Here is a 27,253-nt window from a genome sequence, read left to right as displayed (position 1 = left end):
GGATGAGCAGAGTCTAGCCTTCAACAATAAGATGAAATTTAATAGGAATAAACGTAAAGACCCATGCTTGAGTTTCAAAAAAATAAGATAGAGAAGGCACAGCTGAACAAAAATTTCTGATTAAGAAATCTGGAGGTTTTAGTAGTTGCTATGCTTAATTTAAATTAACCGTGTAACATGGCAGCTAAAAAAAGCTAATGCCACATTACATTAAAGAGAAATTGTGTTTAGAATCAGGGAAATAATAATTCCACTACTCTCTGTCCTACTCAGGTTGTATCCATCAACAAGATTTATTACATACCTTTCGTGTGCTTGTATAAACTATTTCAAGTACTGTGGATACAAAGACAAATATCAAACGCTCTGTAGTTCTGAGTAATATATTTTATAAAAGACTTAGACAAACTGGAGTACACATGAAAGAAAGCAACATGACAGTGAGAAACTAAAGATCATGCCATTTCAGGATCTCAGAAAGAAAGAGGGGAATTTATTCTGGAGAAAAATTATGATGTACACAAAAGGTTCTTAAGGTTTCTGAAGGGTTGTTATATGAAAGAGCCCCAGAGAAGAGATATGCAGTAGAAGTTGCGAAGGTGCAGGTATAGGCTTTATGTAAAGAAAACCTTCCTTACACTCTGTTGGTATTGTTCAAATATGGTCTCTGAGGATTCTTTTAGGTGTAAGATTCCATAAAATCTGCTTTCCTGGACAAAAAATATAGGCTCAGGGTAATTATAAATGGTATCTGTCATCTATAATTGCTTGGTGAGCAGTTAAGTCATATTCTTTTACCTACTAAGTAAATCCATATAGAAATCTTCTGGAGGACTTGCATGGCATGCTAGAATTCATTTTTTTTTTCTGTAGACCTACAGAGAATGTCATTGCATCTAGCAGAGCTAGAAGGAAACTGAGTAGTTTAAAGCATCCTATATTTTATGGTAGTTTTACTTCTATTTTGAAAAAGTCTGATACTCAAGTTATTCATGGAAAGCTTTTGTCCATACAGCATTTGAGTCTAGGATATCTTAGTCAAATAAGGATCAGATGAAGTTATTTGAGATGTTTAGTTTGGAGAAAACAATAGTTAGGGGAATACTGATTGCTGATTTCAAATATCTCTACAGTTGTCATATGAGAAATGGACTTACTCTGCTTGGTACCAGAGAACAAAACTAGAACAGATATATGGAAGTTACAGGTTCAATATAAGGAGGAGCTTCCCCAAAATTAGAGCTGCCTTGGATTGAACTAATTGCTCCATCACTGGATGTTGCTTCAGAAAGAGTTGAACTATTATACAGAATTCCTTGAGGATAGGAACGTTTTTTCATCATATCTTTATGTCTCAAGCACCACACAGTGATCTTGCACAAAAATAAGCACTTTAAAATTATTGTTCATTTTTGATCTAGCAAAAAGTTAAATGAGTGTATGTTTTGAGGTAAGATCTAAAACAGAAGAGTGGAGAAAATGGATATGGAGTCAGAAAGCTTTGGTTTCGTTCCTGACTTTGCCACTTAGTGACCTTGGATAAATTATTTCACTTCATTAGTTCATTTACCTTACCTGTAAAATCTAGAGATTTAGGACCAATGAGTTCCTTTCTAGCTTAAAATAAAATGAGTTATTTTCATATTTTTACTACATTGCTATCTAGTAAAAAAATTAAAATTAATCTTTAACCCATATTTATTATCATTAGTTTATTAAATACCAGTATTGGTTCTACTTTTGGTATCCTTGTTCTCTTCCACTGATCCATTATTCTCTGGGGTGTTTTTTGTCCAATACCAAAGAGTCTTAATGAAAATGTATATATGGAATGCCCTAATGTCAGATATAGTAAATTCTCCTTCATCTTTTGTCCAACATCCATTGATATTCTCATCCATTTATTTCACCACATAAATGTTCTGATGTCATCCATTCTCTAACATAACCCATAGGTATTTGAATTAGGGTGCATTACCTCTGTAAAAATTTTTAAATGTTTGTTGGACTGAATAATATTTGAGGACCCTTCTAGCTAGGGATTATTAAAATTAAAGTAAAAACATTTCTGAAGTTTTATGTTAATTGGGAAAACATTATTACACTATAATAGAATCAATGAAGCTATCAGAACAAAAGAAAATGCCTAGGGAAGTGACTAATGTAGTTGCCAGAGATGATGAATTTTTTGCACTTTCCCTGGAGAATATTAACAATAGATTTAGATTACTTAGACTCACAAAAAAACAACGGTCACAGTTAGAAGAAACTCAGAAAAGACAATTGATTCATTCAAGATGAATCTCAGGAAAAAACAGCTGGCCAATGTCACCAGATTTTAGCAGAATCTGTGGTTTTAGAAATTAAATGCAAATTCTAATTTTTCAAAAGGCCAGATCTTATTCTAGGACAACTGCATTTCTTGGATAGAAGGGAGTGGTAACTTCAAGGAGAACAAATATAGGAAAGACATGGGGAAGAACAGGGGAGATAGAAAGGAGCAGGAGAGATAGCAATGATTCCTCTAGGTGTCATTCCCTGGGTTGCAGGAGAGTTCTATGCTCCAAAGCAGATACATGGGATAGATAATGCTATTTTGTCAATGTAACCTTTTCCAGATCTACTTATCTGATATCTGAAAAAGTTGTTCATGGTACATCAGGAGTTAGCTTAATTCAGGGACCATATGAATTTTTTGATGACGGATAAGGTTGCAATGACGACTGAATCTTTTCCCACATTCATTACATCTATGGGGTTTTTCTCCAGTGTGACTTCGCTGATGTTCAATAAGGAAGGAGCGCCGACTGTAGCTTTTACTGCACTGGCCACATTGATAGGGTTTTTCTCCATTGTGGATTCGCTGATGTTGAATAAGTCCTGCACTCTGACTGAAGGCTTTCCCACATTCCCTACATTGATAGCGTTTTTGTATATTGTGGATTCCCCGATGATTAAAAAGACCTGAACTCCTGCTAAAGGTTTTACCACATTCATTACATTCATAAGGTCTCTCTCCAGTATGAATTCTTTGATGTCTAATAAGGTTTGAGTTTTGAGTGAAGTGTTTTCCACATTCATCACATTTATGCAGTTTTTCTATGGGAGTTTTCCATAATCTTTCTATCCTGCCCTCATATCCATAGATTTCTCCATATTTGGGGCCAGGATGAGCATTCAAATTTAATCCACCAGATACCTCCTTGTGTGGTTCCATTGCCTTAGTATATTCCTGCTTTAGTGCCAATTCCATGTTCTCAGTGCTGGTCACACCATCTGAAACAATAAACAGACTATGTAAATGTCACCTGCTCTGTGTGCATGTAAGGGTCAGGAATGTGGAAGGCCAAACAGAAATGCTGAAATGATGGAGAAAGCTCACTCTTCTGGCCACAGTGCACTTAAATTCCCTACCTTTGAAACTTGTCAACGTAGAACAACTCTAGGGAAAATCTTCCCACAATGCCATGCAAAGATGAAAATATATGGAATAATGTGGCATTTAATCTTGGGTTGCTCTCATGACTGATTTTACACTCTTCTCATCTAAATACACATGAATCCTCCTCTCATATCTGACTGATTTTTTTTTTTTACTCACCCGTACAGATACCTCTTAGGACCTCTCTTTTCTGTGGATCGAGGGACAGTGGTTCTCCTTCCTTCAGCTGGGAGATAACAGCAGTTTTGGAAAGTGGAAATATTGATGCTAGAGAAAAATGGACCATGAATGAGAGCAGGCCTATGTTGAGCCTACCACTCCATTAGGAAAGAATGACCCATCCTTCTTGCACTACTCTGCAAAGCACTTAGTGAACTGGGTAATTGTGTATGATATAAAGAAGACTTTTCACATGTTATAGGAGATATAACAAACTCACACATTCTATCTGCTAAATTTAGTTTATGTTTGTGTCTGTATATAGTATTATAGGCTATTGATCTTCAGCAGTAATCCACAATGATGCAGTTTTTTAAGATGTACAAAGTGCTCTATTCACCAAAACGTTATGAAATAAGTACTTCAAGCATCGTAAACTCAATTTTACAGTCTCACTAATGGGGAGGAAATGGGAGAACCTTAGGAGTTTATTACTGAGAAGAAGAAATCTGGGCCAAATCTCAAATACTGTTTCACTTGGTGATTTCATCAGCTCCCATAGTTTCAATAATTATCTCAGTGCTGATGATTCTTATACCTACTTGTCCAGTTTCTAACCTCCATTCTCACATCTCCAACTGCCTTTCAGTTTTTGTTTGTTTTCCCTGAGAAATAGAAAGACTTGTGTCAGGCAAGCCACAAGTCTCATCCCAATCAGTCCATTCTCTACTCATGTTCCTCCAAATCCATCATATTTGTCATTTCTTAGCCACAATAATATCCCATTATATTCATATGTTACAATTAGTTCTGCCATTCCATAATTTATGGGCAATTATTTTTATTTCTAGTTCTTTGCCCACAGCAACAACAAAAATACTACTATATTCTTGTACGGAAGTGGATATGAAACATCTTTCACTAGAAAAGTAATGGCCCAGAGATGCAAAGTGAAATATGTCAGACATCTTAGAAGGGAGAGCTTCCACTCAAAGGGGTAGTAAATTAGTGGGTAGTAAAATATAACCTCCTCCACCTAAAACATTTTAAAATTGCACATAAAAATTTTAAAATGCAGGAGATATATTTTTGTTGCTCTTCAGTTGTTTTAGTCATGCCTGACCCTTTGTGACCTTATTTGGGGTTTTCTTAGTAAATATACTGGAGTGGTTTACTCTTTCCTTTGCCAGCTCATTTTACAGATCAGGAACTGTGGCAAAGTTAAGTTCAGGGTCACACAGCCAGTTAGTGTCTGAGGCTACATTTAAACTCGAGTCTTTCCGACTCCAGGACTAATGCTCTCTCCACTGCACCACCTAGTCGCCCACAGGAGATTGCTGTGGTTCATTCTTCATTCTCAAAGAGGACCAATGAAACTGAGCAGTCATAGTAATCATGGTGGTGCAGTAGACAGAGTGGCAGATTCATCTTCCTGAGTTCAAAGCTGGCCTCTGACACTAGCTGTGTGATCCTGGGCAAGTCATTTAACCCCATTTGCCTCAGTTCCTTATCTGCAAAATGAGCCACTTTGCCAAGAAAACCCCAAATGGGGTCAGGAAGTGTCAGTTACCACTGAAACAACTCAACAATAACATATAAAAAACTTCACATGATAGTTTACAGTTTCTTGTCATCATACAGTGAAATATTTATTTGTTTATGGATTGTTGTGTGTACAACAAAATTCTAAAAACAACAAAACTATAACAAAAAGCAACAGATGAGCAGATTTTTCTTAACAAACATCTCAGACAACAAAAACATAAGATGAATAAATGTGGCAACCAAGTAAAGCACAAGTAATAAGGCAAATTACTCCAAAGTTAAAAAACCAGAAAGAGAAAGACACCTATGTTGTTCAAAATAATAATAACAACAACAAAATAATTCTAGAGGCACCATTAAAAGATTTCTTTCTTAAAGGACACAAGAAAATAAAGAAGAAAAAACTTAAATAAAGGGCATTGTGGAGAACAAGCCTAAAACACTCCATCTACAGGTGAAATAATGTTTTCTATGGAACTAAAGTACAGAATAGGAGGGTACATAAAGAAGAAAAGGGAGAAAGAAGATAGAGGGGAATGTGTGATGTGTCCTAATTAAGTTAGTAGTATACAATGAAGGAAAAAATTTTTGTAGTCTCTCAGGAAATAGATGGGCTGTAAGGAAAACATATAGAAGTGGAAGTATTGAAATATTAGGAAAGAAAGGGAGGAAATCTTGACTCAGTGATGGGAATGAGTTTTACTTGTAAACATTATGAGAAAGGAGAGAGACAGAGAGAGAGACAGAGGGAGAGACGGAGAGAGACGGAGAGAGACAGAGAGAGAGAGACAGAGAGAGACAGAGAGAGAGAGAGGGAGGGAGGGAGGGAGGGAGAGAGGGAGAGAGGGAGGGAGAGAGGGAGAGAGAGATTTGGACCTTACAAATTAGAAAGCCATCATGAGACAAATATACTCCTATTCCCTAATTCAGAAAATGATGAAACAAAGAAGGATAATAGATATGAATTCAGACATTTTAAATAGGGAATGGATGGAGCATGGTAGGGGAGCATTCAAGCTAAACTCTCCTGACATTCTCTCCAAACAACTTTAAAATAACACATAAAATCAAATTCTGGAGTGGCTTAGCCAACAAAATGTTAGAACTTTTCTAGCTCAAGACAATTAGGAGATTGAAAAGAGAGGTCTGTGACCCTGCAGTAGGGGATAGTCAGAAGTGCAGCACAGTGGCAACACCAGTAGCAGGCCTTGGAGGTGGCAGCCAGAGTAGCAAAAGTTTGGGAGCTCTCACTATTCAGAGATGATAGGAGGATTGGATAACGAATCAGGAATAAATTACAGAGAGCTTCTTATGCTGGTGCAGCGCCAGGCACTGTTTGGCAACTCCATTACCCATTATTCCAGATCACCATTCTAGAGTGGAGAGGAGTACTTGTGGTTGTAAGGGAGCAGGGACCCTGGTTACTGTTTCAGAGCAGAGAGAGAGCATGGGCTCTTTTTCCAGGTCACAGTTCCAGGGAAGAGAGTGTCAGTTATTCCAATAGAAAAGGAATATTATTGTGCTATAGGAAATGACAGGCAGGATGATTTTAGAAAAACCTGGAAAGACTTATATGAACTGATATAAAGTGAATGAGTAGAACATTATACAGAGTAACAGCATCAATGTTTAATAAAGAACTGTGAATGACTCAGCTATTCTTAGTGATACAATGATCGAAGACAATCCCAAAGGACAATGATGAAACATACTATCTGCCTCCAGAGAAAGAACTGATATTGTTTGAATACAGAGTGAAGAACGATTTTTTCACTTTTCATTCTTTCTTTTATTTGAATTTTCTTGTGCAAAATGACAAATATGAAAATGTTTTACATGATTGAACATGTATAACCTATATCTGATTACTTATCATCTCAGGGAGGAAGGGAGGGATAGGATTTGGAACTCAAAACTTTAAAAAAAGGTTAAAAATTGTTTCAACATGTAATCAGGGGAAAGTTTTTTTAAAAAACATTCAAAAAAGAAAAGAAAAGGAGTAGAGTCTTTATCTGGTTACTAGAACCCAGACCATAGCTATCCCTAGATAAGATCCCCTTGAAAGCATCAAAAACTTATAGATCCCTAGAGCTAATTGTGAAAAGAGTAGGATGAAAATGTCTAAAGTTTGAACCTTATGCCCTGCTTCCCACTACCTTCTACCCCAGGTGAGCAGAGTTCCACACTAACATGAAGTTTAAAGTCAAGAAATAGACTGGGAAAATGAGTAAACAACAACAAAAAAGAACCTGGTAAGAAGTACAAAAATACCAAAAAAAATAACACCTTAAGAACAGAATTAGCCAAATGAGATTCAAAGTCCCCCTGTAGAAACCTGTTCAGTGGTTTTCAGTCATGTCTGACTGCACATATTTAGGCAAAATCTCCAGTAAAAGTTCTTTTCTTCTCAAGTATTTGGATCACAGTTTAAAACTGCACTAACTGCTACCTCCAGACCATTTCAGTGGCAGCTAGGTCATTTCAGAGTAGGCAAATCGACACCATTAAAACAGAGAGACTAAGCTGAGTAACAAAGGTCAAAGTTGTAAGGATTGGCAAAATAGGGGAAATGGCAACTGTAGAAAGTACAGTGAAAGGACAGGCACACAAATATGCGTTGTTGGAGCTATGAATTGCTTCAACTAATCTGTGTGCAATTTTGAGCCATTTCTCCCAAATCACTACTCTTTGGCCATACTCTTTGACCCAGAGATACTGCTTCTAGGCATATATATTAAAAAGTTCAAGCAAACAAGGAATGAACCCCTATGAAATTCAAGAAAGCCTCAGGTTGAGTAAGTTACAGAGACCTTTAATAATAGCTCTAACCTACACGATTCTCTGAATAAAATTCTATACTTCTGTCTTCTAAGATGTGGTTGGGGTTGCATGTCATTTATCATAGGAATGTTGTTCAGTTGTTTTCAAACTGGGTCTGACTCTTTGACACTCCATTTGAGGTTTTCTTGGCAAAAATACTGGAGTGGTTTTCCATTTCCTTCTCTAGCTCATTTTACAGATGAGGAAAGTGAGGCAAATTCAGTTAAGTGACTTGCCCTGGGTCACATAGCTGGTAAGTGTCTGAGGCCAGATTCCAACTTAGGGAGATGAGTCCTCCTGACTCCAGGCCCAGCACTCTATCCACTATGCCACCTAACTGCCCAGCAAAGAAAAGAACTCCTTAAAAAGCAGAATTGGCCAAATAGAAAAAGAGCTACAAAATTTCTCTGAAGAAAATAATAATTAAAAATCAGAATTGGGCAAATGGAAGCTAATGAAGAAACAGTGAAACAAAATTAAAAAAGGATCCATCATTCAGTTGATAAATGGTCAAAGTATATGAATAGGCAATTTTTGGAAGAAGAAATCAAAGCTATCAATAGTCTGGAAAAATGCTTGAATCACTAATAATTAGAGAAATGCAAATTAGAATTTCTCTGAGGTAACACCTCACACCTATCAGATTGGCCAGAAAAAGAAAATGACAAATACTGGAGGGGATATGGAAAATAGGTACACTAACACACTACTGGTGGACTTGTAAACTAGAGAATAATTTGAAACTATGTCTAAAGGCTATAAAACTGTGTATATCCTTTGAACCAGCAATACTGGTACTAGGTCTGCATCCCAAAGAGATTTTTACAAAAAGGAAAAGGACTGATATGTACAAACCTGACCATAAAAAATGTACTGTGGTGACAGGGAAGCTCAAGACACAAACTCAGAAAACAATGACATAAAAACATCTATAAGCAATACTTCAAAGAAAAAGGAAGATTGAACACAAGCCCAACAAGAATTCCTAGAGTAGTGAAAGAGAGAGATTTTTAAAAGAGCAGAAAATTGATTTTAAAAATCAAATATCAATGGGAGAGTGAAAATTGGGAAAAAGAAATGAGGGCTATGCAAACTATGAAAAGAGAATTAACAGTTTTGTTAACATCTTTGTTAAAAGATATGGATTTACAATGAAAAATAATTTCCCCCGCAAAGCTGGATTGGGAAAGGAAAAGGAGAAACCTAAAAAAAAGTAAATTTGATAATTGAAAGGGACTATAGAATTATTCAGTGCTAGATTCTAACAGGACAAGAAAAAACAAAAGTGCTTTCAGAAGCTTAAAGGGCACTAAGGTCACTTTTATTAATTTAGAGAAACAGAGGACTAGGGAGAATGGATTGGTTCTATGCTGTGAATTTAAGAGGAAAATGAGAAAGGAAGGTAAAAGGAATACACTAGAGTGGAAAAGAAAAAGGAGTGCAACTTTTTACTTTACGTAATCAGATTGTGTGAGAAGATTATATAAACATAAAGAAAAGGATAAAAGTATACAAGCAAGGAGGAAGGGATGGGAGGAGCAGATATCAGAGGATCCTCATTCTTATCTAAAGTGGACAAAATAGGACTGAACACACACACACACATTAAAAAAAAGTATGAAACTCAGCAGGGAAACAAGTGGGCATGGTACAAGGTCAGGTGTGGGAGGGAAGATCACCAAGTGTTTCAAGCAAAACAACCTTCCTGACCTAAAAGAGAGGTGAGGAGGATTAAGAGGGGGAGGGGGAAGAGAAAGAGTAAAACTACAATCAAGGGTCTGTCCATCAAATTGAAAATGACTGAACAATGAAATGGAATATTATTGTGTCAAAAGACATGACAAAAGAGACAACTTCAGAGAATCCTGGGCAGTTTGAACTGATATAAAGCAAAGTAAGCAGAACTAGAAAAACAAATTCTTCAAGGAGGACATATTATAAAGAAAAATAATTTGTAAAGACTTAAGAACTCTGATCACTTCAGTGACCAACCATGTCTTCAGAGGACTCATGATGGAATATATTACACATCTTCTGACAAAGTGCAGAAATGCAGAAATATACTTTTTTGGACATTGACACTGCATGGTTCTATTTTGCTTGAATTTGTTTATTTGTTATAATGTTTGTTTTTAAAATTTTTTTCCATTTTTATTTTGAGAGAAAGGAGCAGAAGGAGAGAGGAGCTTATCAATCACAATACCAAAAAAAAAAAAAACCCAACAGTTTTTTGAATGCACAGAAGAGAACAGAAAGAATTTCAGAAGGAATCATGGGAAAGTAAAACATTTTTTAATGTAATGGGTAGAATTTATTATATTCTTTTTTTAAAAGATCAGTGTTTATCAAATAGAGATTCACCATTTCACATACAATCTTTTTGTGTTCTGTTGTTTATATATAGAAAATGCTCTTTTTGGCATTTATGTTCAGAATAAAAACATTAAATAACTTATTATCAACTACATTTGGAACAATTGGGTTCCATCTATCTATTTTATCCTTAAACTTAAATGAGTGTGTCAGAACCTGAATTTTTCTCTAGTTTAATCTCTTCCTCTTTGTCTCTTCTATGATCCATATGTTCTGGACTTCATTAACCCTACCTGCAATAACCTGCATAGTAGCTACTGTAAGTAGCTACAGTTACTGACTGAAGAAATCACGATAGATGTACCCATAATTCACTCCTGATCAGCCATCCCAAAATGAGATTTAAGCAAGTAGGCCACTTCCACATGAACAAGGGTAGTCCTTCTCTTGGAAGTTTGTCCTCCAAACCAACCAAAAGAAAATGGGGTGTAACCATGAAACCAGGGAGAGTCACCTGGTATAATTAAATCCCCTTGTATAACTGTAGCCTGTCTTCTAGTACCTAGCAATGCCTTATATGTTCAGTGCTCTTCTGACCCTTCCAAGCCACAGTAACTCAGACATAGGGTCTTTAGTCTCCCCAGAGATCTGCCCCTTGACCCTAGTTCATGCAGCACTTACTTCACAAAGTTGCTATGAGGATCAAATGAGATAATATTTGTAAAAAGCACTTAGCACACAGTCTAGCGCATATTAGGCACTAAATAAATGCTTATTCTCTCTCCATCTCAAGTTTTTTCTATTGATATGTACAGGCTTGTATGACCTTTCTGGTGATGAAAACCTATAGCTAGGCCATGAAGGCTTTCAGGAGGTGGGAGGCAGAGGTTCACCCAAAAGGTACGATCTCATTATACTCAAAAGAAGCCAGTCATCAAGGAGTGGGGATCATGGAAAGGAGAAATTAGTTCAATCTACCAAATCTATCACTTTTAAAAACTTCATCCCCTACCTTGCTATTCCATCATGAAATCAGGTATATAGCCTGAGAGAATTTATCTTTATGTCACTGAGGATGCAAGATTTCTAATTTTGTCTGCCTGTACAGGAATAATTGATGCAGCTGATTTTTTTAAGAGTAAGTCGTCTCTAAACTCTTACCAGTAGCTGGTTGCACAACTGTCAAATACTCTGAATCATTCCCATTAGATCACACCCTCACCAGTCATTATTCCACAGTTTCATTAACTTGTTTATATTTCTCTTGCTAACCATTCAAGTTTGCTACTTTTAAAAGCCCACTCTCTTCGGGTCTCCCTCATACTAGAAGACTCAATCAGGAAAATAACATTAGGTCAGCAATAGGAAAAACTTGGGGGTATGGGGAGGGCTTTCTTGTCACCTGCTCTGATCTTCAATCACTATTATCCCTAGTATCCTGTTTTACAGCCCTCAACCTCACAAGGCTAGATGTCCATTTCATAGACATCCACCAAAGAAATTTCCAGAGCAGAAAGCATATTTTCCTCCTATGATTTATTAGTCCTTTGTCCGCATTACCAATGATCATAGTTTTCAGCAGCACTGGCCTTATTCCTCCCACAGGGTATTCCATTTGTTGAGTCCATGACTTACTATTGGTTGCTCCCTATGCCTGTAATGTTCTCCTCTGTGCTTCCTCAGCTTCCTTTAAATCCCCCTTTCTGCAGACCTTTCTGGGTCCCTTTCTCATTCCATTCCTCTTCCTCACCTGCCCCACAACTCTTGGTGACTTCTTTCTGAAATTACTGTTCAGTCTTGTCTGCCTCTTTGTCCAGGGGTTTTTCTCAACGTAGATACTGGAATGGTTTGCTATTTCTTTCTCCAGTGTGTCCTCACTTTACAGATGTGGAACTGAGATAAACAGGACTTAAGTGACTTGCCCAGGGTTACAAAGCTAGTAAGTATCTGAGGCTGGATTTGAATTCAGATCTTCTTGACTCCAGGCCCATTGCACCACCTAGCTGCCCCACTCTGAGTTTATCTTCCATCTATTTTATGTGTTATGTGTATACACACACACACACACACACATACACACATACACATACACACAAGCACAGTGGTTTACATGCTATCTTCACCATTAAAATATCAGCTTCTTAAGGGCAGTGAGCTGGTGTTGGCCTTTCTTTGTGTCTCCAGCGCTTAGCACAGTGCTTCGCACATAGTAAGTGCTTTAAAAAATGATTCCTGACTGACTGACTGACTGTCTTTTCTTCAGTAGAATATAAACGCCTTCAAGGCGGGAACTTGTTTTATTTTTTTTTCTTTATTTGGTCCTTGTATCCCTAAGCAGAGTAGTAAGCTCATATCAGACACTCAATAAATGTTTTTTGAGAAACAACATCAAATCCCAGCCCTGCTACCTTGTGACCTTGGACAAGTCATTTCGTATACCCAAGTCTCAGTTTCCCTATATGTAAAATAGGGGTGGGAGTAGATTTCTAACGTCCCTTTCCTATTTGAATTAAATTTCCCTTACTTTACACTGCAGGCAAACTATACAGCCTTCCACCTCTTGCCTTCAATATTGCCTCTCTCATCTCTGTAGCTTTTGCTCAATCACACCTGGAATTTTTGAAGTTCCTTATTTCCTCCTTGGAAGCTCCATTAAGCCTCTCCTCTTCTTTTCCCCAAGCTGAAGTTAATATCTTCCTTATCAAATTTCTCATGGAAATAGACTTCTCCTTTGCAATTTTTTTGTCTTGTATCATATGTATTTGTGTTCATGTTGTTCTCTCTACTAAATTCTGAGCTCTTTTGAAAGGTCTGCAACCCAGAAACTAATACAGTGCCTGGAACATGGTAGATATTTAAAAGCTCATTCATTTGAACTGACTTACTCTACAGAATTCAGAGTTGGAAGACTTCCAATAATGGGAATCCCACAATTTCTACTATTGGGAAGCTCTAACTATTTGTTGGGAAGTTTCTCCTGATCTTAAGCCAAAGTTGGTCCCCTACACTTCTCTTAGTTCTGTTGTCAGGGACCAAACAGAATAAGTTTAATCCCTCTTGCATGTGTTTCAAATACTGAAAGATGGCTCTGATGCTATCCCTGAATCTTCTCCAAACTAAACATTTCCAGTTCCTTCAATCTATTCATCAAGTTGGACCACTTGCATTCTTTCTCCCATTAATTGGAGAGGGTGGAAGGTGGACATCAGTGAGTTCCTCTTAGATCTTCCATTCATTGAGAGGGCCCAGGGCCACCATCTCTTAATTTCCCATGATGAAGGACTTCATCATGCCCTTTTAACAGGTATCTTTGTTCTTCCCTCTCCCTCACCCTTCTCTTTTCATTTTCTTTTTATGTCATTTTCCCTCATTAGATTGTGAGCTCCATTTTTTGTGTATTTCCAGTGCTTAGCATAGTACCTGATACATAGTAGTAGCTGAATTGTTATTGACTGACTTCTCCAATTTCACTATACACTGGTACAGAGTAGGCACTATTCCAGTGATATACTCCCTTTCACATTTCCACTTGTGGAAAACCATTCTTTCTTCAAGGCAAGTACAATGTTACTTCAAACTGTCCAATTACCTCACTCCAAATTTTTCACCCCAAAAATCCTCAAATTTTTTATTATATTCTACCCTGTATGTATTTATTTGTGTACATGCCTTATCCCCAGTAAATTGAACAAAATCCATTCATTCAGGGGTTATATAGCTTTTTACCTTTTTATATGTAGCTTCTAACAGTTCCTTGCACTTAGCAGGGGCTTTAAAATACTTACTGAGTTAAATATTCCTGAGATACAATAGATATAAGGAGTGAGAAGAATTTTATTTAACTCCTAAGGTTAATGGGAGGTAAAACATAAAGGAAGAAACAGACATAAAACCAATAGGAAATTTAAATTAAGCAATTTTCCTGCCAATTTTTTCCTCCATGAAGATCTACATACCTTCTTCTCTGCACAGCAGAATTCCTCTCCCTATTCCCACTTGATGATCTGGTTCATCAAGCTCTCTTTCCAAATTCTCCAACAGAATCACTGCTGCCTCTCCACTCTCTGGATGGTGTTCTTGCACCCAAGTATGAAGTTCTTCAGGAAGGATGGTCAGGAATTGTTCCAGCACCAGCAACTCTAGGATCCTTTCCTTTGTATGCATTTCTGGTCTTAACCACTGATGACAAAATATCTGGAGTTGACTGAGGGCCTCTCTGGGGCCTGGTGTCTCCTGATAGCATAGTTGACGAAAACGTTGGCGGAAGAGTTCCCTTTCCTGGGGATTATTTCTTTGCAGGCTGAATTCTTGCCCGCTGCAGTGGTCTTTCTCCTCCATTTTCTCTGTAAGCAACCCTTCCTGTCCCACTAGAGCCTGCACTCCCAGGGTTACAGCCTCCCTTAATTTTGTATCCGTTGGAGACTTCTAAAGCTCAAGAGATAGCTTATTCCAGCAAGAAAAGTTCTTTTCTTCAGGTATCAGTCCTGAGTTACAAAAATTGCTGTTAATATGGAGAAATGACATATGGTACTAAGAACTGACTTACAGGTATATATATATACACACACAGAGAGAGACATATATGTAAACATGTGTATATATGTATATATACATATACATGTGTGTATATGTATTTTTATATATATTCAGCCATAAGGGTGATTTACTGAAAGCAAGGTCACTTTGTGACAGGGAGAATAAGCACAATTAAAGGTAATAGCAATTCAGACACATAAATCATTCACCTTATAAACCAAAAGCAGAAAACTAGGATTTTACTTAGAACTGTTAGAGATCTGTATCTATCATGGAAGCAGTTAAGTAAAGTAACCAATAGAAATATTGTGCCTGTCCTTGGATCTCTAAATTCTTGAAACTCTGAAACATCCGAAAGCTTCAAATAGAGAACTTCCAAGTTTATATTCAGTCATTTACTGATTACACCTTGTTTAGTTCTGAATCTTCCTAACTGCACTACTTTCTAGCTCACATCTCTCCGTCTTGACCAGAACAGTTTTTGTCTCGACTTTTCTAAAATCTAGGTAAACTATATGGGTAGCATTCCCATAACCTATTAGAATAATAACTAACATTTTCTAAAAAGGAAATAAGGTTAGTCTAGCATAACTTATTCTTAAAGAAGCAAGGCTGCTTCTTTGTAATCACTGCTTATTTTTTTTTAATAGGTTCACTGACCCTCCCAAGCAAGCTGCATGGTAGCCCCAGAGGCCAATGTCTACTTTGGTTCTCTGGCCCCAGTGTAATCACAACACCCCTCCTCATAGCACTCTCTCTGCCAGGGTTCAGAGCTGGTCTGGGGAGAATAGGGAGGTGATTGCTCCAAATCCACCCCCTTCCAGCTGATAGAGGGGGAAACCCTTAGGGCCACAGCTGGACAGATCTCATTTCCAGGACCAACTCACCTAAAACGGGTTAACTGGGGAGAAGGGTACGCTCAGTCCTGAGCCGCAGGAAAGGAGGTAAAGGATAGAACTCAAGGCAGGAACACTAGTCAGACCTAACAAATACCAACCAATCGTAAAGCACCAGTTATTTCCGGGACTCTCTAGGAATTCTCCTCTCGTTTTCCCAGCGCCAGATCTCTTCACCCCTTGAATCTCCATCCTCTGATATTACACAGGCTCTTTTCTAACCATTTAAAGCCAGTATCCTGGCTGGTGTTCAGCTAGCTTAGAGGAAACTGGAAAAGCTAGTACTGAAACTGAAAATTTTGATCCCTAAAGCAAAACCTGCAGGTTGGGCCTCCTTGCAAAATATTGAGCAATAGTCCCCAAACTGAACCCTTTAAGTTACTGTACGTATGTGTGTATCTAATATATGTAATATGTATTATGCACACTACATATATACATATATGTATATATACACATATATACAGTTACTATGTATAGTAACTGTACAAGGTGTACTATTTATAAGATAAATTGAAGATAACAGAGAAGTTATTTGCAATAAGAGGATATTGGAAAAAGCTTTCTTTTAGAAGGTAAGATTTTTGCCTGGGATTCAAAGGAAGTCAGGGAAGAAAGTAAGTAGAGATGAAACAGAAGAGAATTTCAGGCATAGGGAATAGTCAGTGAAAATGGCCAGAGTAGGAAGATCAATTGTCTTAGATGAGGAACAGTAAGGAGGCCAGTGTCACTAGATCCTAGAGTAGGTGAGGGTGAATAAGGTATAAGGAGACTAGGAAAGTGGGAACGGTTTTGAATGTCAAAAATAACACTTTTTATTTTATATTCTAAACTTCTTGGAGTTTGGCTCCAGATTGCATATTCCATCAGAAACTGTTCTCTCCAAAGTTACTAATTATCTTTTAATTTCCAAATCCAATCACTCCTCAATCTACTTAACCTTTCTGTAGCCTTTTTTAAAAATTAAAAAGAAAAATTGACATTCATTTAAAAAGAAATTCAGTTTCCATTTCTTTCCCTCCTTTCAGCCCCTCTCCCACTTGCTGAGAAGGCAAGCACTATGATACCTATTATACACATGAAGTCATACAAAACATATTTCCATATTACTTGCTGTTTAGTTAATTGGTCATGTCTGGCTCCTCTTGACCCCATTGGGGGTTTTCTTGGCAAAGATACTGGAATGATTTTCTACTTCCTTCTCCAGGTGATTTTATAGCTGAGGAAACTGAGGCAAACAGGGTTAAGTGGCTTATTCAGGGTCACACAGCTACTGTCTGAAGCCAAACTTGAACTCAGGAAGGTAAGTGACTCTAGGCTCAGCATTCTATCCACTATGCCACCTAGCTGCCATGTGGCCAAAAAAATTAGGAAAAATAAAGAAAGCGGAAAAAATATGCTTCAGTCTGCACCAACTTCATCAGTTCTCTTTACGAATATGCATAGCATTTTTCATCATGAGTCCTTTGTGATCATCATCAGAGTAGCTAAGTCTTTCATAGTTAATTATTGTTAGAATATTACTGTTACTGTGAAAACATTCTGGTTCTACTCACTTCACTTTGCATCAATCCATATAAATCTTCCCAGGTTTTTCTGAAAGTATCCCCTTCCTTATTTCTTTTTTTCAATTTTTAAACATTTTAATTTAAAGTTTTGGATTCCATATTCTATCCCTCCCTCTACTCTCCCTTTCCTGAGATGGTAAGCAATCAGATATAGGTTATACATGTGAAATCATATAAAATATTTCCATATAAGTCATTCTGTACAAGAAGACTCAAACAAAAGAAAAAAATGAAAGAGTGAAAAATAGCATGCTTTATTCAGTATTCAAACAATATCAGTTCTTTCTTTGGAGGCAGATAGTATGCTTCATCATTAGTCCTTTGGGATTGTCTTAGATCATTGTATTGCTGAGAAGAGCTAAGTCATGCACAGTTCTTCATTAAACAATTTTGCTATTACTGTGTACATCGTTCTCCTGTTTCACGTCTCAATATTCACTTTACAATGTTCACTTTACTATGCGTCAGTTCATGTGAGTCTTTACAGATTTCCCTTCCTTATTTCTTAATAACACAAATGGTATTGGTCATAATCACATACCACAACTTGTTCAGCCATTCCCCAATCAATGGTCATCCCTCAAATTCTAATTCTTTGCCACCACAAAAAGATTTGCTGTATTTTTGTACATATAGATCCTTTTCCTTTTCCTTTGATCTCTTTGGGATACAGATTTAGTATTGGTATTGCTGAGTCAAAGGGTATCAAAACTTTGTAGCTCTTTGGGCATAGTTCTAAATTTTTCTCCAGAATAGTTGGATCAGTTCACTGTTCCACCAACAGTTCATTAAGACAATGCTCTCATGGTCTCCCAGTCACCAATGGAGTGAAATAAGGCTGTGTGGTTGCTCCCATGCTTTTTAGCATGTTTTCAGTCGTGTTGTCAAATGTTTTCAATGAGGATGAACATGGAATCAAGGTTAGCTACCGCATTGATGGTAAATTCTTCAACTTGAAAAAGCTACAAGCCAAGACCAAAGTGGAGGGAATGTTGGTGCATGATTTTCTGTTTTCAGATGATTGTGTGCTCAGTGCACCCCCTGAAGGTGAGATTCAACATGGTATGGATCAGTTCTCTGCTGTTTGTGCTAATTTTGGCCTAATAAGACGAAGAAAACATAGGTGTTCCATCAGCCACCACCACACCACCCATATGTGGAATCATTGGTTACAGCAAATAGAGAAGTTTTGAACGCTGTGGATAACTTTACTTACCTTGGTAGTATACTTTTCAGGGATATACACAGTGATAATGAGGTTGGCGCACACATTGCCAGAGCCAGTTCAATTTTGGGGAGGCTCTAAAGGAAAGTATGGGGGAGAAGAGTTATTAGACTGACTACCAAATTGAAGGTCTACAGAGCCATTATGCTGACCTCATATTGTATGCTTGTGAAACCTGGACAGTATACCAGCTCCATACCAGGAAACTGAATCACTTCCATTTTAGTTGTCTCAGGAAGATTCTGAAGATCACCTGGCAGGATAAGGTACCAGACACTGAGGTCCTTTCTCAAACTAAACTGCCAAGCACTCAAATTCTGCTTCAGAGAGTGCAATTCCACTGGGCTGACCATGTTATTAGAATGCAAAATGTACATTTGCATAAATGACTATTTTACAGAGAATTCAGGGCAAGCGTTCACATGGTGATCAGAAGAAGCTATATAAGGACACTCTCAAGGTCCTTCTTAAGAAATTTGGAATTGATTGTATGACATGGGAAATGCTGGCACAGGACCTCTTAGAATGGCGTGTCCACATCAGAGAAGGTGCTGTGCTCTATAAGTAAAGCAGAATTCAAACAGCTCAAAGGAAACACAGGATGAGTAAATTTAAAGAATTCACCCCAAATGTTCACACAGACCATTTGTGCCCAAGCCGTGGTAGAGCATTCCAAGCTTATATTGGTCTGATCAGCCACAGTCAGACACATTGAAACTTGACTCTAGTACAGTGATGTCATTTTGATCCTCTCTGAGAATGAATTACAAAAACCAACCAACCCAGGTATTTATTTTTCCAAACCCTTAGCATTTATCATTTTCCTTTTCTGGCACATTAAAGAATCTATTAGGCATAAGATAGTACCTCAGAGGTGTTTAATTTGAATTTGTCTAATTATTAATGATTTAGGGCATTTTTTCCATATGACTTGATAGCTTTGATTTCTTCTGAAAACTGCTTGTTCGTATCATTTGACTATCAATTGAGGGATGACTCCCATTTTCATAATTTTGTCTCAGCTCCCTATACTTTTGAGAAATGAGATCTTTATCAAAGAAACTGTATAAAATTTTTTCTAATTTTCTGCTTTCTTTCTAATTTTGTCTGAATAGGTATTGTTTGTACAAAACCTTTTTAACATAATCAAAATTATCTATTTTGCTTTCTATGATTCTCCTTATTTCTTATTTGGTTGTGTACTCTTCCCTTATCCATATATCTGACAGATAATTTTTTCCAAGTCCCTCTAATTTGCTTATATCACCCTCTATGTCTAAATCATGGTTCCATTTTGACCTTATCTTGGCATATAGTGTGAGATATTGGTCTATGCCAAGTTTATTCCACACTTCTTTCCAGTTTTCCCAGCAGCTTTTGGCAAATAGTGAGTCTTGTCCCAAAAACTTGGATCTTGAATTTATCAAACACAAACTTGTGGTCATTTATAATTCTGCTTGAACAGTATGACATCTGATACTGTTATACTTCCATCTTTCACTTTTTTCATTAATTCCCTTGATATTCTTGACCTTTTATTCTCTTCTGAATTTTAAAATATGATATAACATTTTATTTCTCCCTAATTACATACACAGCAATCTTTAACACTCATTTTTTAAAATTTTGAGTTCTCAGTTCTCTTCCTCTCTGCCCCATCCCATTGAGAAGGCAAGCAATTTGACATTGGGCAATCATGCAAATCATATGTCCATGTTAGTCATGTTGTAAAAGAAAAAAAACAAACAAATAAAAAACCAAGAAAGATAAAGAAAGCTAAGAAAAGATATGCTTCAATCTGCATTCAGACCCTATCACTTCTTCCTCTGGAGATGGATAGCATTTTTCATCATGTCCTTCAGAATTGTCTTGAATCATTTTACTGCTGGGAATAGCTAAATCCAGGGTGAGGAACCTGAGGCCTCTAGGCCATATATGACCCTCTTAGTCCTCAGGTGCAGTCCTTTGATTGAATTCAAACTTCACAGAACAAATCCTACATGTGACCTTGAGACCGCAGGTTCCCTGCCCCTTAGCTAAATCATTCACAGCTGATCATCATACAATATTACTTTTACTGTGTACAGTGTTCTCCTGGTTCTGCTCATTTCACTTTGCATCAGTTCATGGAACACCCTGCTCATCATTTATTATAGCCTTTCCAGTCTTCTTGCACCTTACTCCTTACCACATACTACTCTTCAATTCAGTATCCTGGGCATTTTGGCTGTTCCAAGAACAAGATACTCAGTCTCTTGGCTCTAGGCATTCTCTCTGGTTGTCCCCCACACCAGGGCTAACCTCTTCATCTCTGCCTATTGGTTTTCCTTTAACTCTTCCTTTAAGTCAAACTAAAATTTCATCTTCAGGAAAACTTCCTTAATTCCTCTTAATTCTAGGGTCTCCTCTCTTATATTTCCTCTTTATACTGTAAACAGCTTGTTTATATATATTAGTTTTAATGCTATCTCTCTCATTAGATTATCAGTTCCTTGAGGACAGTAATTGTCTTTTACCTCTTTCCGTGTCCTTGGCACTTAATACAATTTCTGACATACAGTAGGCACTTAGTTAATATTTATTGCCTGACTGCTTTAAACATAGCACTTTACATAGATCATCTGACTTGATCCTCACAACAATCAGATAAGGTAGATAACATTAGTTTTCTCATTTTACAGATAAAGAAATCAAGGCAGACGGAGATTGACTTGTCCAGGGTCACGTAACTAGTATCTAATGCAATATCTGAACACAAGTTATAACTCTTAGCCTACCCTTCTATCTAGTATACTACAAAGAGGCATCTGTCATGATATGGTTTCCCAGTGCTGTATTATTACAATATTGGCTGTCATTATGTTTAGCATATGGTGTTTCAGGCTTGTTCCTCCACCATCACTTCTACTAATTTCTACTTTCACTTTTGTCTCATATGCTTTTAGAAGGAAACCTCTTAGTGGTTCTTTTTTGTTTGTTTGTTTTTGCTTTGGTTGTTGTTGGTCGTGGTGTTTGTAAGCCCCATAGATTTTTTTCTTTTTTTTCCGGAGTAATCTATTATTTTACCCATGTCTTTCTTTTACTTCTCTTGTCTGGAAGATACACAAAGCAAATAATCTGCATGGATCTGTTTCCCTTTTAAGAATTCTTCAAATGCCTCTTTTAATTGAATATCCTTATTTTTTCATTGACGATTAGGCTCAGATTTACAGGTTATATCCCTTGGGTTGTGTCTTGAGCCCTTTTGCTCTTGGTAACACGTTATTTCTTTCCTTCGTTCCATTTTTGGCAGGTTCAGAAAAGTCTTGTGTGATTTGAATTTCCTTTCGTTGTTATTTGAAGTTTTTTCCCTTGACCACTTGCAGAACTTGCTGATGGTCACTAAAATTTTAAAATTTTACTACTGGGAGTTTAAGGTATTTTTTCTGGTGGTCTGTAACCGGACGAGTTAGAGCCGACCCCTATCCATTTCAGGACGCCACACTGAGGGCCTGCCTAGATAGCCTAGGGGCTTGTCAGTAGGGGTGGAACTAGATGGATTCAGGAGGAAGGGTCTTGTCCTTGTTTGCAACGTGGCAGTTCTTTGTCCTGGCTCCGGATGTCCAGTGGAGAAGACACCCATAAAAGGAAAGGTGATAGGTGATAGGTTCTATGTGAAAGCTGATAGGTGATAGGTCCTACGTAAGGGTTAGGAATGTTTTACATAGTCAAGACTATTCATGCATGTGATTTAGATGAATAAAACGGAGTCTTCACCACCTTTGTCTCCCGCCCCATTTCATTACTCACGAGATCAAGGCCTCTTGCTGGACAAGAGCCTTGGGTCGGGCTCAGGGGTTCCCGTAAATGGTCTAGGGGACCCCAACAGTGGTCATCTGTAGATTATTTTGAATTTCATTTTGTTTAATGTGTTCAGAAGTTTGAATCTGTCTTTTCATATTCTTTCTTGCATTATGGTTCAGGTTCTTCTGAGAGACCCATAATCCTAAGATTATATCTTCAAGATCAATATGTTTTGCTTATATAGAGACCTTTGTTTTCTTCTAATGTCATTTGTTTTGCTTCTCTTCTGTGATTGCCCTTCACTTCTATCTATTTGTATTTCCAATCAGTTGTTCTTTCATTTCTTTGGTCAGATTTACCACTCTAGATTCAAGTTTTTCTCTTCTCATGATTATTTCTGCTAAAAAGACCATAATATCTGCTTTCATAATTTTTATTTACTTCTTGAACCATTCCATAACACCCTGCTGGCATTCCATGCTCTCCTAGTAATTCACATGGTCCTCTGCCAAATCAGTTATTGATTCATTTTCATTTGTTATGAAATATTTATTCAGAGATGTTTGAATTCATTTAGGTGATCTATATTCCATATTCTCTTCTGTTATTAATATCACTTGTTGCTTTTTTTAAATGACTGATTTTTTTCCTTCCTCTGCAATCTTTGCAATCTGCCTTTTCACCTTATATTCCCCATCTCTCACTTTCTGATTCACTTTTGATGGGAGTTTCCCTGAGAGCCCAATTTCACAGTTATCTAAGGCTCCTCCTACAATGGGGAATTCACTTTTAACTGACCTTAGTCTGCCTCACAGTACTTCCAGGGGAGCATAATTAGCCCTGGTTGGATGCTAGTTCCCATTTCTTCAGATCAGATAGAGCCCACACAAACACAGTGGTGCTATACCCACTTCCCTCAACTCTCTGACTGAGCCCCATTGCAGTGAGCTTCTACACTGTGTCCTAAGCATATTACATTTTTTAAAATAAGTTTTTAATTGGTACCTTCTGTTTCTTACATCATCATAATTATTCTAAGTGTGCCTCCCCTTCCCAGAGAGCCTTACTATGTATCAAATAGTATTTTTAGAGAGGAAAAAATATCAGCGTAACTGATGGATGCATTGAAAAAGTCTGAAAACATATGAAATGTGTAACATCTGTGACCCTTACACCTCCAGGAAAGGGTGGATTGGGGGAGTCTCCTCTAATCTTCATTCATGTCAGGTTTGATATTTATAATGACACTATATTTATTTTTTATTTTTATTGGTGTGTAGTTCTATCCATTTACATTGTTGCGGTTATTGTATATTTTGCTTTCTTATGTATTTTCTTATATATTTCTTATCCACTGATCTATTAAGGAATGGCTACTAGTCTTATAGATAATTAATTGCTTACATATCTCATTTACCAAAACCTTAACAGAGATATCTGACTTAAAAAAAAAAAAGACTTTTTCCTGTTCAACCACTTCCCTTCTTATCCTTAATTAATTAAGCATTAATGTTATCTGTGCCAAAGCTCTTCAGTCTCATGTAATCAAAATAATTTATTTTATCTTTTGAAATTGCCTCTGTTTGGTTAAGCATACATCTAACAAACAAAAAAAAAGAATTCATCTAACCATAGCTTTGAGAGGTATATGATCTGTTTCTCTTCTAATTTTAATAGTATGGAAAATCAGGCTGAGGGAGTTGATGTCAATAAAGTTTTAAATTAGCAGCAGGATGATGACAGTAGAAGTGATGAGCTTATTCTGGCAGAGGCATCTTGTTGGAGTTGGAATAAGGTAGGTACAAAGTGTAGTGATGACAGTCAAGTTTATATTTTCCTCCATCTGTTTCTAATATTAAGTATTTATGTATTGGGGCGGGGGAGTTCAACTTAAGATTTTTTCCCCTTCGGCTTACTACTTATTGTAAACACAGTATTAAGTTCCTTCAATTACTTTACCTTTACCCACTCTCCACATCGCTGCCAAAGTAAAAGTTGATTGTGTCATTCCCATACTCCTCTCCAGTGATTTCCTATTGCCTTTAGAACTTTAGGACCTGTTAAAACTCTTCACATTCTTACCTCAACAACCTATCTTTCTAGCCTTATTATATATTTCTCCCCAACTTGCATTCTGAACTCTAGCCAAATTGTTACTTCTCTGTTTCTCACAGTCCACTTTATTTCCAGACTTACAAAAATATTGACACAAGTCAAATAGGATGGGCTAACAAAGATGGGTTCTAATTGGCATCGCTGTAGGGATATGCCAAATTATTGACACCAGAGGTCCATTTAAGTATTTGAATATTATTCAAGCTACATAGGGAATTGATTCAAATACATAAGAACAAAAGCCATTCCTTAATTACAGATAAATAGCCAAAGGATATAAATAAGCAATTCTGAAAAGAAGAAAGGTAAGCTATCAACAACCATATGAGATATTGCTTCAAATCACTAATAGTAAGAAGAAATGTATATCAAAATTCTTTCTAGAAGATAGGGTCATGGACTCCAGGACCTCTGTTTAAAGAGGGGGATCAGCAGTTTTTCTTTACATCTTCCACCAGCTACACTTCTTTGAGATTTCTTTGGAACTCTCCATCATGCCTTGCTTCCTCAGGAAGAAGTTCTAGTATTCTCTCATACCGGGAATGCATTCTTTCCTTACCTCCTTACCTTATTCACATGGGGCAGCTAGATGGTACAGTGAATAGAGCACCAGTGCAGGAGTCAGGAGGACCTGAATTCAAATCTCACCTCAGACACTTGACACTCACTAGCTGTGTGACCTTGGGCAAGTCACTTAACCTCAATTGCCTCATCCTGAGTCATCTCCAATCATCCTGATGAATATCTGGTCACTGGATTCAGATGGCTCTGGAGGAGAAGTGAGGCTGGTGACCTACACAGCCTTCCCTCACTCAAAACAAAGGCAAGTGCAAGTCATGTCATTATTTCTCTGATGGCATGGTCTTCTTCAGCAATGAAGGATGAACATGCCTTACTCATGTCATGGTCCTCTTCAAAAATGAAGGATGAATGCAACAACCTTACTCATAGAATCACTGCCTTATTTCAAGACAAAGCTCAACAACCTTCTACATGAAGTCTTTCCTGATCATACCCCTATACTGCCTATCTCCCAAAACCACTTTTATTTCTTCTCTCTCTGTCTTTCTTTATCTTTCTGTCTGTCTCTCTGTCTGTTCCTCTCTGTGTCTCTTTCTGTCTCCCTCTCTCCTTCCCTCCATACATACATATACGTATACATGCATATTGTGTTCGTCTTTCGTTTTCGAAGAGGACCATGACATCAGAGAAATGATGACATGACTTGCACTTGACTTTGTTTTGAGTGATGGAGGGCTGTGCAGGTCACCAGCCTCACTTTCTCCTCCTGAGCCATCTGTTCACACTCATATATTTTTACATATATGTACATGTATACTTGTTATCTTTCCCATTAGAGTAAAAGGTTTTTGAGAGCAGAGATTGATTAAAACTCTGCCCCTGATTTTTTGTCTTCCAGCTTTCAGAGAGAAGATACTTCCTAATTCTCTTTAGATACCTAAAGGAAAAGAAATTGTAGGCACCCTTATGTCTCTACCCCCACCCAAAGACACTAAATATTTTAGGGAATTTCCCCTTGTATATGGAAAGTCAGTCCAAAATAATGTCCATTGGAAAGGATATCACCTCCTAACCTTAATAAAAGATTTAACAGAAGAAATGAAGTATTTGTCGTAGCTATCGGCAGATCTAAAATACAGAATAAAGTGGAAAGGAGAGAATTTGCTGTTGTTATAAGGGAAGTCCCTGTGCATGATTTTTGAGAGAACTACAAGGACAAGACTATCCATAAAACCAGAATTTTCTCTGCTTATCTATATAGGATATTCATTTAGGAGTGAATGAAAGTGTAATAGACACAGCACAGATGCTATCTAGCATGACATATGTGATTCTGGCTTATATATATAAACACTCTGATCTGGACCACATGGCCAAAGATGCTTTAGTGCCAGTAGCTAACAGGCTGTCATCCTGTCTAGATTCTGACTGACTATACTGCTCTCCAGGAACATTATGGTTATCTGAAAGGCCTCACACTCAACTGGAGTGGTGATAGAAACAACATCCTTTACTCAATTATGATGACTCTGAATGTTGCTACACCCAACAGTTATGAACCAGATCCCAGTATAATCAAACTAGCAAAGGAGTATGTTAAAGAGTATACTCTGTGATGTTTGATATGTTGGAGGCAGCATATAGGAACAATGTTTTAATTGACAGTTGATAATCATAGGACAAGTTACTCATGAAAGAAAAAAGTTTTAGAAAATTCACATCCAAGTAGAAGGCTATCATGCCAATTTCCCCCCTTCAACTTGACATTGATTTTACCTGGGTTCAAATCTTTCTAACACTTTATTTTTTCTCTTAATAATATTTTTCCAATTACAAGACAGTTTTCAACACTCACTTTTGTAAGATTTTGAGTTCCAAATTTTTCTCCCTCCTCTCCCCTCTCTAAGGTAGCAAGTGATCTGATAAAGGTTATATGTGTACAATCATGTTAAACATATTTCCACATTAGTCATATGGTATAGAAGAATCAAAACAAAAGGGGAAAACCATGAGAAAGAAAAAAACAAAAGACCAAAGTGAAAATAGCATGCTTCAATCTGCATTCAGCCTCTGTTGTTCTTTCTATGGATGTAGATAGAACACAAGTCATTTGGAATGCTCTTGAACCATTGTATTGCTGAGAAGAGCTAAGTGTATCATAGCTGATCATCACATAATGTTGCTGTTATTGTGTATGATGTTCTCCTGGTTCTGCTCACTTCATTTTATATCAAATCATATAAATCTTTCCAGGTTTTTCTGAAATCCACCTGCTCATCATTTCTTATGTATTCCATTACATATATATACCACAACTTCTTCAGCCATT

At 37.2% G+C, this 27,253-nt stretch overlaps 1 protein-coding gene and 1 pseudogene across 2 annotated transcripts; one reads left to right on the top strand and one right to left on the bottom strand.

Annotated features, from left to right (window-relative positions):
- Positions 1-367: 367 nt before the first annotated feature.
- LOC140525483 (zinc finger and SCAN domain-containing protein 9-like) lies at positions 368-15,804 on the bottom strand. 2 transcript variants are annotated; one of them, XM_072640919.1, is made up of 4 exons: positions 15,703-15,804; positions 14,236-14,763; positions 3,602-3,709; positions 368-3,276 (listed from the first exon to the last, which is right to left on the bottom strand). In XM_072640919.1, the coding sequence occupies exons 2-4, from the start codon at positions 14,615-14,617 to the stop codon at positions 2,666-2,668; spliced, it is 1,101 nt and encodes a 366-aa protein (XP_072497020.1). In that variant the 5' UTR covers positions 14,618-14,763; positions 15,703-15,804; the 3' UTR covers positions 368-2,665. The 2 variants fall into 2 exon arrangements, with proteins under 2 accessions (XP_072497020.1, XP_072497021.1); XM_072640920.1 differs by lacking the exon at positions 3,602-3,709.
- Positions 15,805-25,890: 10,086 nt separating this feature from the next.
- LOC140522652 (ornithine transcarbamylase, mitochondrial pseudogene) lies at positions 25,891-26,593 on the top strand (annotated as a pseudogene).
- The last annotated feature ends 660 nt before the right edge of the window (positions 26,594-27,253 follow it).

This window comes from Notamacropus eugenii, chromosome 2, assembly GCF_028372415.1.
Source record: "Notamacropus eugenii isolate mMacEug1 chromosome 2, mMacEug1.pri_v2, whole genome shotgun sequence".
Lineage (NCBI taxonomy): Eukaryota > Metazoa > Chordata > Mammalia > Diprotodontia > Macropodidae > Notamacropus > Notamacropus eugenii.
This window is presented reverse-complemented; position numbering and strand designations above follow the sequence as displayed.

Excerpts from the sequence above, each read along its gene's own strand:
- LOC140525483 (XM_072640919.1), bottom strand. The coding sequence starts at position 14,617 with ATGGAGGAGAAAGACCACTGCAGCGGGCAAGAATTCAGCCTGCAAAGA. Across the intron at positions 3,710-14,235 it reads TCTGCTGTGCAGAGAAGAAG|CATCAATATTTCCACTTTCC; the intron begins GTATGTAGATCT and ends ATTTTTCTCTAG. Across the intron at positions 3,277-3,601 it reads CCTAAGAGGTATCTGTACGG|ATGGTGTGACCAGCACTGAG; the intron begins GTGAGTAAAAAA and ends TTATTGTTTCAG.